Below are 14,467 nucleotides of genomic sequence, written 5' to 3'. Positions count from 1 at the left end.
TAATACATGGGTATTTTAGACTTTAGTTTCCGACATTCTTTTATGATCCATACTCATTCATAATAAAAAATAATAAAAAACAAACTTCTCAAAATTTTCAGAAAAATAAGAAATAAAAAGTAATTCTTCTCTGGTGCTACAGTAGGAAGATACCAGAAGCCTAACTAATAACTTTCCAATCCATTTTTCTGCAAATGCTCTGTTTAGCTTTTAAGATGGCCACAGCGCATTTTGGTGGGGGCTGCCTGCCTCTGATATAGTGCGCATTATGCGCAGCCTCGCTATTTAATTATTATTTTTGATAGCAGGAGAAGGCCTGAGTGTGTTAGGTAGAGTCTAGGCCTGTAGGGGTGTGGGACCAACCTAGTCTACTAATAGGTCAAGTGTAGAGCCTAAAGGCTATAGGAAGCTATGCTTTGTGAAGGGCTATAGGGTTGTAGGTACAGCCTAGAGCCTAGGGCCTAGGGCCTAGGGCCTACCTAGGCAGATATGTGATTGCATAAAGTTTGGCCTTACCTTGACCCTTGGCTAGCTTGATAATTATGGGTTTTTATTTATTTATTTATACTTTTTTAGGTTAATTCTTTTTGGGTGGCTTGGTGCATTATGAGAGTGATTGTTTGTTTTAATATTTAGTAAAATAGGGTAATTATTGCGCAATGAATTTGTTCTGCTGTGTGCTTCTTCTTATCTACCCAGTGGCCATCTTCAATTATGAAGTTTTATTTGTTTAGTGAAAAGAAAAGTAAAAGAGAACCAAAAAAATTCAAATTTTGAATTTTGTTTTGTCCAAATTTAGATTTCGAAAAATCACTTGAATCACATATCCTATATTTTTTTAATAAATATGTTCAAAATTTGAGAAATATGTAGGTTGGGTTCTTACATTTTGGTTCCAACCAAATTAGAGTTCATGAATCCCAATTTCACCTAAAATTCTAGAGGTGGACATCTGAACCGCGAAACTAGTGAATCGAAACAAAACAAGCTGAAAAAAACTGTGTTGACAGTCAATCTGGATTCAAAACCGAATCAGGCCGGTTTGGTCCGACTCTGGTTCCGTTTATGTCATGAAAAATCGATTAAAACCGAACCATATTTGACAGGTATATACATTTTTTCCAATTATCCAATCCTTTAGGCCCAACTCTCCTTCCAACTATTTGGGTTGCCCAACTCCAAACCCAAATTTTCCTAAACTCCCCAGACAGAACCCAATTCCCCAAACTTCCTAACTCCCCAAACAGCAGCCCAGTCGAGGCACTCATCTATTAGAGATCAGGATGATGAACAAAGAAATAGAAAGAGAGCTAAGTTATAGCTAATATGCAGTGTTCAAAGCACAAAAATATCCTACAATGAAATCTTTAACGCAGCAACGAATCACCGATTCACTTTTCAACTGCTATGCTTGTAGAGAAACATATCTGCACCCACTTGAAGATGGCAATGGTATTGAAAGCAGACCATGTTCTAAGTTCTAACCAAAGAAGTATGAGAAAAAAAATACATCATCCTCCATGAAAGGAGAATCATACCCGTGCCGGACAGGTAGAGCTCCGTCCAAGGACTACTAAGCTAACATTATTGCTCCATGCATCAATATAAGCAACGGGGGTCCTACGTTTTGGAGGCTTTGAGCGAACATCCTAAATGAGGCCTTCTACTCTATATGTATATTTATGAGATTTGTTTTTCTTCAGTAAGTTAAAAAAAATATTATATGAACTAAAATTCACAATTATAACATAAAAGAAACAATCAATATGTAATTTACACAACTTTAAAAAATGCATCAAATCATCACTTAAATATCACTTGTCTTGCATTTTCGAATCAAAAGCATCAATTAACTTTACATAATCAAGTTTTTCTACCATGTGCTTTTCAATTTCCTAATTGATTCAACTAGGTTAATTGATTTAAGCTATAAGTTATAAAAAAAAAAATAAAAAAAAATTGGGTCTTTATCGAAATTTCCTCTTTTTAAATTTGAATTGAGTAATTAGGTTAGTTTTTGCTTTTACAATAAGTGGGCCTTTATTGAGTTTCCTCTTTTTAGTTTTGAATTGAATGACTAGGTCATTTTTTTTATATTTATAATAATTGGTTTGGACCTAACATAATATTTATATATTATAGTTTTTAAAAATAATATAGATATGTATATATAGGGTATTATACAAATTGGGAGCCCTCCCAATTTTGGGGCCCTAGGCGGCCACATTGCCTGCTTATGCCTGAGGCCCTGAATGTAAGCTAACAAATAAGTTATTATAGTTGAATTACACTCTCAAAAAATGACTAATTAAGCAAATGCAATATAGAACCATGTAGGTACGTATGACAGATTTTACAAAAGCCTCGCTAATTTGAACCGGATTAAACTCCGAAATTGGAAGCAAAATTTAGCAGGCTTATATCCGCTTAGGTTATACTTTAGGCAAGATTAAATTTTGGCTAGGGTATGAAACAGGGGATCCAGAAACTTTGGGCCCTCCATCTTCTTGTCATCTAGCACCAATTTCGTTGCCGCAGCAACAATTTAATTATATTTTCTGCTAAATTGGTTTACATCCACCACCATCCAAAATGCTAAAAGCTAGGATCGTAATTCCAAGGTCCTTGGGCTCGTTTGGTACATCGGACTGTACTGACTAATTTCCGTCGGATAATATTAATCTATTCCGGAGAGTACTGACTATTTATCCATAATATTATAAAGTGTTTGGTGTTGTTCCGGATAAATAGTCTAACTAAGTTATACTGTGTTTGGTGATGTTCCGTATAACATCAGATCAGACTATTTTTAGCAATATAAATAATCATGCATTACACAAGACCACATGTAAAATTAGAATAATACAACAATAAGTAGAATTCTACACATGACAGAAGACAACAAAATACCATCCCGCTTGCATATACAGAAATATATGTGGTTTAACTATTAGAATTGTATTATGAATATTGATCTGCATATGTCTGTATTGGACATCAAAGTTTCCATGTACAACAAGAAGAAGGAGAAAGTAGCAGTAGAACAGAAGCATTGCAATCAAAAGAGCCAAAAAAATATATCACATACAAAGAAAACATTCGATTAAAAAAATTGTCAAAAAAGAAAAATTAATAACCTAATTTTCACAAAAATTTAATAAAAAAATTGAAATATATAAAGAATAGAGAATAAGTAAGAAGATGCATATTGGAGAGAGTATGAAAAAGAGAGAGAGTGAGAGATGGATACCTGGAGAAGAGTGAAGAAAATAACCTGTGGAGAAGATAGCAAAGAATAACCTTAGGGAGAAGAAGATGAAAAGAGAGTATTATCTAATCCCAAGCCGTATAATTAAACGTGTATTATCTAATCCGGGGTGTGTGGATTGTATTAGTTAGTAAGGTAAGGAGAGTATTAAAAGCCCAACCCGTATAAAATAGTCGAGTAATTAAATAATACAAGTTGACACCAAATACCTGACATAGACTATTTACTCCTATCCACATATCAAACTATGAAAAGCCCATTTCTTCTCATAGCTATTTACTAGTGATGTCATCTCAAGTGTTTTCCTTTGTCATATCGCATCTCACAAAATACTCCCAAGTCCTAATTAAATGAGAAAATGAAGAAGAAATTAGAATTGATTGATGGATTGATCTTACCAAAAAAATAATAATAATAATAGAAAGGAAAATGACCTTATTAAGTTCAATCAAACCTAAATTGGTTGCAGCTTCGTAAAATTAATTTCAACTAACTACTCATAGATTGTACAAAACAAGGAGAAGAACAATTGAAGAAGAAAAAGGGACCTAATTTATATGCAAAAAACATAAAAAGGATGAAGTGAAGGGGATGGAGAGAGAGAGAGAGAGAGAGAGAGAGAGAGAGAGAGAGAGAGAGAGAGAGACGGAGATGGTGGTGGCGTTGCAAATTTGGAGGTACCTTGGAGGCGGCGTCTGAGATTGCAAATCCAATGATACATCTTTAATCTCATAATTAATATTTCCCCAAGCCCAATTTCAAAACATCTCTATTTTTTAGGCCAAATATCTCTCTTTTGCATGAAATTGGATCATTTGTAAATTTTCAGGCCTAAAAAATTAAATTTTAGTTGTAATTTGTATAAAAATAATAATAATTTGAAAAAATAATAATAATACGGTCCAAAACCGGAAAAATCAGAAACCGAAACTGAACTGGTTCAAACCGAACCAATCGATTTCATAATTTTTTTTATTGCTAAAGCCATACCGAACTTAACCGATTAAATAGTTCCGATTTCAGTTTCAGCTTGAGGTGGAAATCAAACCGAATTAGACCGCGCCCACCCCTAGTGTCATGCCCATGAAAATGATGTTCTTATTAGGTGCAATTGTTAGATTGAATCAGAAAAATTAGTTATGTGAACATAATCATATCCAAATATACAGTCCTAAATTAAAATTAAAGGTGTCAAATGGGCCGTGCCAGGTCATTCCTCAATTAAAATTAAAGGTGTCAAATAGGTCGTGTCGGGTTGGCCTGACTCGTTTAGAGCGGCCCACTTAATAAACAAGTCAAGCCGAACCCGTCCATATATGAAAATCATTAAGTCTGACCCGAGCACGAAAGTTTCTTCAAGGAACAAATAGTAGGGGTAACCCTTTCTTGCAGAACCTCACAATTGGACACTGAAAGCTTCTTCAAGGAACGAAGGTGATTAGGCAAGTTTCCTCTCAACTTTGAGCACTTTCTTAAAATCAGCTTCTCAAGACGAGCAAAGTCTAGACAGTTACCTCTACTTGGACTTGGTAGCCATTCCTCCCACTTTGGCATCTCATCAAACTTAAGCTTCTTCAGTGATTGAAATGGCTGAAATACAGAAGATCCATTGCAACTATAGAAATCAACACCAACAGTCGTGACAGATTTCATACTTTTTATAGTTAGCTCTTGCAGAACGGGTAGTTGCCCAAGTGGTGGCAAGGACAAAGGATAACTACAACCACTGAGACATATAAACTGTATGTTAGAGAAGGCAGAGTCTTCAAACCATTTTGGGAAGGTGATTCCACCATAGAATTTCAACGTCAGTTTCACCAATTTTAAGGGAGGTTGTTGCATGTCAAGTACATCTTTCTCTTTTGTGGAATAATGGGCATCCTTATCGCCCCATTCCAACTCTAACTCCTTAAGATCTTTCTTTTCTTTCAAGTTGGCCCGAAAGGCAACCATTGCGTCGAGTACATTTTGCAGATTCAAAATACAAAGTTTTCCTTGAAGATTTGTCAACTCCATCAATTCTACGATGCTTGACCCAGTAGATTTGTCCACAACATAAGTAGTCGGTGTTCTCAACCTTTTTAGTCTACCAATTTTCACAGGCATGTCTTTTAACTTAGTTCCACTAATATCAAGATGCTATTCAAGCAAGGCATTGTTTTAAATAACTTGGGAGATAATGATAAGTCATTCTTAGAGACGGAAGAATACTTTTATCATGCACTAACTCCCAAAGATTGCTATTCAAGATGCCACTCCATTCCTTATACTCTAGGTTGCAACTCAAGAGAACCCCAAGTGGTTTTGCAGCTAAAGACAAACCGTTGCACTTTTGTGAAATTTTCTTAACAATTTCTTCCAAGTCTGGATGTGCACTGGGGTTTTCATTTCTAAATGCATGTCTTTCAAGTAATAACCAGCAATCTTCATCCGACAACTGTTCTTAAGTAGTGAATAGGAACAGTGTGCATGATAGATGCAACACTTGTGTTCCTTTGTGGTCACAATTACCTTACTTCCCCTTTCTCCGTAAGTGAAAGGAGCCCGTAGAAGATCCCAATCATTATAGTTGTCATTGAATGACATCATCCAACACAAATAAAAATTTCTTTCCCCGCACTTGTTGCCTGAGCTCAACTTGAAGCAAGCTCATATCTGAAATACCACAAGATTTTGAAGTGACTGACTCAAGAAGGGTTTTGATTACCCTAATAGCATCAAAATCTTCAGAAACACAAGCCCAAGCTTCAATATCAAAATACTCTTTCACTTTGTCATCATTGTAAAGGAGTTGAGCAAGGGTTGTCTTACCAACCGGCCCATCCCAACTATGGTGATTAGTTACAGATATATTGTTGCTCCTAACTGGACCATCAGATAACAAGAGTGTTTCTAACTTTTCTTTATCTCCAACCCTACCATAAGTACAACATTCGTGCTCAACGAAGGGTGTTGTGAGAGTTCTGTGTGAAACATTGCCCCCAACACCTTCTCTATGGCCAAGGATATCCTTCTGTTTTGCAAGGTGTTCTAGTCTTTTGAATAACTCTTCTATCCTACCATTCATGTTCATGCCTTGATACGAAGGATTGACAGAAGTAGAAATGAATTTCCACACCTGGGTTTTCTTGGTTTGATGTTGCAGAGCTCTAGTATCGACCTCGTCCAGTAGGTCATCCGCATCGAAGATTGCATGCTTGAGCTCGTCAAGCTACATTCCAACAGCAGGGTTCACAATCTGCTTCTCCTCTGCATCATTGAGCAGAGCATGAAGGGTCAGCAACGTCATCTTCAGCTTCTCCATGAGTGAATTATCAAGTTTTCTTCCTCGGAACAAGGCCATCAACTCACCGGAAACAAGCTTGTCGCACAGAGCCTGAATTAAAGCAGACAGAAAAGCCTCTCCAATCAAAGCTCCAGCCATTTTTCTGTTCTCTTTTTTTTTATTTTCTGAGGGGGAAGTATTAATTTCGAAGAAGTTGGAAACTAAAACTGTTATAAATTCAGATTAAGAGCTCCCAAACCCTGTGAAGGTTATATAAGCTCAATTTCATTCAGTGAGGGATAGGATTAGATGTTTTGGTCAATATGCAGTTGAGGAGAGGTCTGTTTTGCTTTGTTTGTTTGTGAGGGAAATTTCAAAAAGTAATGAAGGTTTTTCTCTTTTTATTTCTCATTTCCAGACTCTTGACAGTTGTCCTGCAATTGTAATCACATAATATGCAGGACATTGTAGAACCTACGTTACTTGAAATCTCAGACCCCCGATTGAATGAATGTTCAAGCTCCATCGAGTGTCTGAAATTCTAAGAATAAAACAATTAATTTGTTTAATCTTACACATTCATTGTACTTCAATTTAACGGTTGAAAATTTGTGTCAAAAAAATTTAGTGCCGTGGATCCCCCGTGGAAATGATGTTACTATCACTACTTTCGTTTCGTGCCAACCTGCAGTCATACATACTCAAAGAGAAAAACTCAGCTATCGCGGGTTGATGCAACCACGCTATCTCTATAGCTATGTTTTTCCCCTTGTTGAAATAACAGTTTGGTAGGTGATATTGCTAGACTGAATCAGAACCATTAGTCATGTGAACAGGATTATGTCTAAATGAACAGTCCTATGTAAATAAAGATCTCACAAGTTCACAACATATCTGACAAGAGATCAGTCTTCTGTTTTTAAGATTCCACATAATCTACTATTACTCAAATCACAAATAAAGTAACATTTTGTTACTGAGAATAAAAAGCACATGTTATATACATCAATTTACACAAGATAAGACATGTAACCAGACAAAACTTTTCTGGGATGAAGTTCAATTAAGTGCCTCTTTTCCCACTTTACATGAACCTCCTACTGATTGGGATTTGTACTGCTATCGGCAATAATTTACATGAAGCACTACCATGGTTCAGAGTTATTACCAAGAAAATTTCTAGCATATGACGGCCTGCTCCAACCATCCTCCATCAAAATTAGGTTAAGGCGTATCATCAATTTCTCCACGGCATCTTCCTCAAGAATGGCTAATGAATCAGATGGTTGCCTCCGTAGTGGGCGACTCTGCCATATCCAAATAAAGATATTTTATTAATTTGCTTATCGAAGTCACAAGTTATCACACATACATAGGAAACTTACCTTTGTGTCCTGATACAACTTTAAATATTCAAGTGATTGTTCATAAAATCCACAATGGTACAGAAGAATGCTGTAGTCTCTTAATTCCTTTGGATCAGCTTCCAGGAGAATAAGACGTTCACATGCTGTAACAATAGGAACAATGTTCAGTTAATATGGGGACATTCCTATGTAAATTTCAGTTTTGATGAAATGAAGGAGCAAGTACAAGGATTTCCTTTCTGTTGGGGCTAGAGATCTTGAGGAACGAGGTCATATTGAGGCGCAAAAAAAGAAGTGAGATAATTCTATTTTGGCCTGGTGTTTGCATGGGATAACATTTGCCAGAAAGTATCCCCATCAAGCGGGTCCTCAACTTATGGAATCAAAGCGGGTGAAGGGCCAGCACTTGGGAATCCTTTTTTTGAACGAACAGATGAAATTTTATTTCATAAGAATAACTGTACGGTAAAGTGGTCAAGTAATCCACCAGAAGTACCAAGAGAAAAAACATTAATTCTACAAACTAAATCTAGCTTAAGAAACCAAAATTAATCACGACACTTGGGAATACTCAGGGTTTAGGGTTTAGTATTTGCCAAAATACTTACTAAATTCGTGCTTTTATCTCTGTTTTGAATAACTAAGCTTCATTTACACAGACGACAAAATCTCAAAAGAAACTAGAGACCTCTTTTTTTTTTACTATGTAAATTTATTCCAAAAGATTTTCTCTCCATTCTGTAAATTTGGACTCAAGGTTCTCTCAAAATCCTAAATACAGTACTACCAATGAAGCTCAAATTGCATATATCTCAGGGGCGTAGATGTAGCAAAGGGCGGACTGTTAGCTAGTGTCTATCATCTTACAAGAATATTGTTAGGGTTTCGTGAGCCACATGGCACAACCAGACTATTGGAGCATGTATTTTCCTTTTGTATGTAAGGATGTGGAGCCTCCAAAAGAGACAGGAATGAAAAGGCATAATCTTTCCCTTTCTTTTCTTCTGCAGCTCTCTTTAATTTATCTGCAATTCCCATTAATAATCCTAACATCTTGGTAACAGAGCCCTCTTTTTGTTTACACAAAAAACAAATGTGCACATGCTTAAGATAGTGTGATAATTTCGAGTCAGTTTCTCTTCCTATCAAACGAACCAAAATTATTACAGCCCCATGACTCAGGAGGAAACTACTAAAAGCTCAATATAGATGATATAATGGAATTTTCAAATTGAACCAATAAAATCACAGGCCTTCTGACAGAGTAGAAATGACAGAAGCCTTTATAAAATAAGCAGCCTACAAACAACACCTTCCACAATGGTGCTTTCTCTTATAATAACCGCACAAACCTCCAAAACTACTCGTAAAACTGCTATGCAAAGATGACTAAATATAAGACTTTTTTTGGCCAGATACTAAGGATAATATTTAAAATGCTGGATTGGAATGGACCCTGAACTTATTGAAGCACAGTTTAGATAGTGCAAACCCTATGACATTCCGGGTGAGATCTCAACTTATGCTACCATCAGTTCAACAGCATCAAGAAAAGTAATCTATTCAATATGACATTGCCTTCTTGACACTGGGATTAAATGAGCTGCAATGAATACGTACCAGATAAGGCACGCCTCATATCCCCAAAATGTACACTAGTCCAAACACCACGATCTAGTCTATGTTGAGCAGCCTTAGCAGATGCAAGCTGAAAACCACTGGAAAAGACAAAGTATCTCATGTATATGGACTTATATAATACGTACAAGGAAATGCTCTATGGAACTCAACTATTTTAACATCTTAGATTAGTTTAAGTAGATATTACATTCATTTCAGACTGAAATACCTGTCTTCATTAATGTTTGGTCTATCAATGAAGTTAGCAGCACGTGCTGCCCTCAAGAATAAATTCCCTGGTTGATCATGCTGAAATGGCCAGAATGCATCCTTCAAATTTCTTAAAATCTGCACATACAGTAAACTATGAGACCATATTAAGCTAGGATTAAAGGCTTGGACATACAAAGAAGCATATATATTTATAAATTTATCTCCTACTTTTTGTGAACACAAAATCCATGCCTACAACCTTTCAATTGCAATCTAATGGTTGATATCTAAATCCTAACAGAGCCTTTTCTTTTTTGAACAATTTTCAGCAGCTGGATCAAGGTTGGTGAGCACAATTTTTGTACTTGTCGTTGAATTGTATATCGTGATGAGAGATAGGGGTGTTTTTTATATGGCACCAACTTATAGGTAGGCTCATTACATTCTTAGTAAAAATATGTGTTACAATCAAAGTAGCACGACCTGTAAATATTCTAAAGCACATGGAAACAATTTGATCTTGAATGTACCATAGATTACATTTCCATCACCACAGATAAACTAGGACGAAGCCTCAAGGGAAAAGTTGCTCACTCTAGGAATAAGTGGCAAATAAATACCTAAATTACAAGAATATTCAATTAACAACAGGCAATACCACATCGAATATGACACTCATTAGGGAACTAGGAGTTTGAGCATGCCCAACACAGTGACATACAATAATACAAATAATGACCCAAAAAAAAGACGTTTGCATGATAAGATAAGTTACCTCCACCAAAAGGCCTTGTGATGTCAATATGTGTGCATTATCAGATTCCTTGCTTTTCTGTTTATGATAACCTCTGGGAAGACTATGACGATCGTGAGGAAAGAATATCTCCACATCAAAATCCAAAAACCCCCATAGGCGAAGCATTTTCAAAATTTCTGAGTATATTAGTGAAAGCATTGCTGGTGATCCTGAACGATGTGTCAAAACCTGTTTGCAATTTCAACATTAAACTCCTAAAACAATGCTGATATTGTAGTGTTTTCTCAGAAACGAGGCTTGAAATAACAAAGATGTAAGGCAGACTTCCATACCGAGTGGAGATATAGAGCTCGTGGTTCAGAGTGATGCCTTGCATTGGTTCTTCGGAAAGCCTGAAAGAAAAGACAAAAAGGTCATCAAAACCAAAGAATTTTGCAAAAGCAAAGGGAAATGCCAATGAGGTACATAAGTTCTGATTTAATTTTTTTTTTTTAAATGCCACGTCGAACTTTTCTGTGACAAAACAATTGTTCCCAAAGTGAACTTTATCTTAGTTTGTCCATGCCCAATTACTTCAACACTATAGGTTTGGCAGTTTTGCAACACCAAGGCTCCCTAAAAGCTTAAATTTAGTTGAAAGTAAAATGACTTAGAAGCCTTTCGGTTCAGCTTTGAATCAACTCAAAAAGAACTCTAATCCAACTTTCTGCAAAACATACCTTGTTTACGTACAAATAATTTTCCAAACTATCCAACAAACTCTCAGGAGAGGATCTGAATGAAGAGTTGTAGTGAGAACAATAGTCCATGGAAAGATCACCAAATCTACTGATAAAAGCATCCACTGGAAGCGGAACTGACGAATGTGACACAAGGGAGTCATCCTCTGCTGCAATGTAAAGAGCTGTTTTCCCCAGATCAACACATCTATTGATGCTAATGCTGGTTTGCCTCTCTATACCAGAAAGATGGCGAATTTGTGAGCAGAACCCCTCCCTAGCCTCCTGGTTGTTTATCAATTACATATTAATCAAAATCCAAAATAAGTCAACCCTATTGCATAATCAAGACATTGTATTGTAACGAAGTCCAAAATTTCTCCCCAAACAAAAAAAAAACTGCATCATGTAATTGATATAAGAGAAGAGCTAATCCAGTAAATGAACAAAATTATCAAATTGACAGTAGTCATTTATAAGGAAAAACTATCAAAGAAGTAGGCTTCTCACATCAGCTACAACATATTACTTTTTACATGGCTCAATTATTTTCCTTCATTTGCATCTACAGAAAAAACCTAAAGCAACTTTTGGAGTATGTGAAATTCCTCTCTTTAGGAATAAAGTAATAATGACAAAAGGGACTGCATCAAGCTGATCCAAATTGCCAATGCATTCATCTCATACATAAAAATAAATAAATAAATACCCAATTTATATTTATCAGGAAAATTAAATGTATTATATTTTCAATAAAAACAGAACAATTACCCTGGCGAGGGAGGTGGGGGTTCCAGAGGAATCAAGAGCATCGTGAAGAACGAATTTGAAGTCACTGCCTACGTTGGCTTGCGCGCGGCATAAAAGGCGAGGAGAAAGGCATGATTGGTATTTTGAGAATTTTGAAGAAGAAAATGAAGAAGAAGAGGGTGTTGTGAGAAGAGAGGTCCTTAGAACCCACGGAGGAGAAGAAGCACCGAACAAACTCATGGTTTTACCGTCGTTTCAAAACGAACAGAGCGAGTAAGTTGGTTTCTTCCTTACAAGATTTTATTTATCTTGTGGAAATATCTGTCTAAGTTTGGACATTTGTGCTTGCTGGGTTCTCTCTCCTTTAAAGATAAAAACAAATTAACAAATTATTTTAGAAAAAAACAATCATTTAAAAAAAACATATGAAAACACACATGGCTTTCTAAGTGAACTTGTTCATGCTCTTGCAAAGACGAATCACACTCATCACTCATCTCTCTCCCTCCAAAAATCCTGCAAGAAAACAAGGAACGGTCACTCAAAAGTGGTAGTGGGAGAGCAACCAATAACCTTTGATGCCTAAGTCCTCGTTTCCCTCAAAGGAGGTAAGGAAAGTATTGCACTTAGAATGGAGGAAATTCAGATTACATTTTTGGCATTGTTCTGGCCTTTTGGGCCCGATCACTCCTTAAGTGATGGGGCTAGTCATTGGGCTCTTTTGGCAGGCCATGTCCATATTTGGTATTAATACTTAGTTTAATTTCACTTATTCAATTATAAAACTCAAAGGTATTTATATAATCAATTGAAGTTTGAAGAGTATCCCCATTAAAAAAATTTAGTTATAGGAAGGGGGTTAGTTATAGGAAGCGGTCAGATTATTTTCAAAGTAAAACAAATAAATATAAACTAGCCTCTCCGCACGCGCTTCTGCTTTTGCGAGAGGCTTTTTTTCTTTTTAAAATTTTAAATTTATTTTAGAATAAAAAAAGATAATGTGTAGTTGTTTTCCATAAAAATAGGATCCATTAACCGATTTTAATTTTAATTTTAATTTTTTAAAATATGAAAAAGTATGAATTTATCATATTATCCTCATTTAATTAATAATTTCAATTCTTAATATTTGCATTAACTAAGGGCATTTTCTGGTATTTTGAATGTTTCACCATTCTCTGCCTTTTGCTTTATAAATATAAATATAAGTTTTCGGTATTGATACTTGGCAAGAAATGCCCTTCGTGGTTACTTTCAAAAGCCGTGCATAAGGAAACATACAAAAGACTTGTCCGAGCCCATTTATACGTTCTTAGAGCGTCCACAATCATGCTTTCTATGTTTGAGTTAAATTTTAGCTAAAACATATAAAAGTTATTTTAGGAGCTCTCTATAAAATTTAAACTTCAATCATGCTCTCTAGTTTAGGGAATCATAAATGCTATAACTCTTTTTTAATTGGTCCATCTCTATTAAAAAATAATATAAAAATTAATTAACATTAATTAAAGGTTTGAAATACTCATTAAATAAAACATCATTAAATTATAAGGAGCCACTAGGAGTCCTTTCTCTCTCCTCGGATTTAGGAGCTCCTAGAGGACTTCTTATTTTAGGAGGTGGATAGGGAGCATGGTTGGGGTTGCATTTTTCCAAATTCTCTCTAAAATTTATCTAAGGAGGTGATTTAAGAAGCCCATTGTGGATGCTCTTAAATATATGTCAAAAGACTTGCCTGTTCTTAGACGCATTTATCCATTTAAACACATGTCAAAAGACTTGTCCATTCTTAGACCCACTTATCCATTCTTAAGTTCATGCTCAAATAAAGAATCTAATATGTGAGCATTGTTGATATAGATTTTTACTTCCTAAAAATTAGATAGTTAAATTCAAGAAATAAACTTGCAAGCACATAAGGTTAATGCAATATAGCCAAAGTAAGAATAAGGTTGATCCCAAAGAAATTGAATTAATTCTCAAGTTTTTGTGAATTATAAACTAACTTAAGCCTTTATTTATAGTTAACTAACTAAAACGTTGAGTGAATGGAACAATAATAAAAAGGAAAACACAAGGAAACACAAGAACAAACAAATTAAATCCTAAGTTACTCTAAATACCCTAACCAATAAACTTTAAACTAATATGCTCCTATGCTCCCTAAAGCTATGACTCAACCCAAACTTAACAAAAAAAAGTTTTGAAATTAGTTTCTATAGGTTTTCTTTAAAAGAACGTTGAAAAAAAGAAAATTTAAAGACAAGATAACGAAAAAAAAAAAGTGAACTGAATAAGGTTGTGAACGCTTTTAAAGGGGCTTTATGAAGACAACTTTCATCACAATTTCTCTTATCCAAACCTTAGCATGCATACTATCAAAATTTCCAAGTTTATGTAGATGATTAGTTCTCCAAAATTATGAGTAATTCTTTTCACAGCAATTAACCAATTCTTATTACATGCAATTTATCCTTGGCGTGAGGCATAAATGTAAACACATAATAG

At 35.4% G+C, this 14,467-nt stretch overlaps 1 protein-coding gene and 1 pseudogene across 1 annotated transcript; both read right to left on the bottom strand.

Annotated features, from left to right (window-relative positions):
• Positions 1-4,480: 4,480 nt before the first annotated feature.
• On the bottom strand, positions 4,481-7,304 carry LOC110765211 (putative disease resistance RPP13-like protein 1; annotated as a pseudogene).
• A 178-nt stretch (positions 7,305-7,482) lies between these two features.
• LOC110765205 (uncharacterized) lies at positions 7,483-12,564 on the bottom strand. The gene is made up of 8 exons (XM_021968276.2): positions 11,981-12,564; positions 11,210-11,494; positions 10,823-10,882; positions 10,509-10,718; positions 9,750-9,868; positions 9,521-9,618; positions 7,919-8,043; positions 7,483-7,840 (listed from the first exon to the last, which is right to left on the bottom strand). The coding sequence occupies exons 1-8, from the start codon at positions 12,197-12,199 to the stop codon at positions 7,679-7,681; spliced, it is 1,278 nt and encodes a 425-aa protein (XP_021823968.2). The 5' UTR covers positions 12,200-12,564; the 3' UTR covers positions 7,483-7,678.
• Positions 12,565-14,467: the final 1,903 nt, after the last annotated feature.

Source organism: Prunus avium, chromosome 2, assembly GCF_965620075.1.
Source record: "Prunus avium chromosome 2, drPruAviu1.hap1.1, whole genome shotgun sequence".
Taxonomy (NCBI): domain Eukaryota; kingdom Viridiplantae; phylum Streptophyta; class Magnoliopsida; order Rosales; family Rosaceae; genus Prunus; species Prunus avium.
The sequence above is the reverse complement of the archived record's forward strand: the minus strand, read 5'-3'. Positions and strand labels throughout refer to the sequence as shown.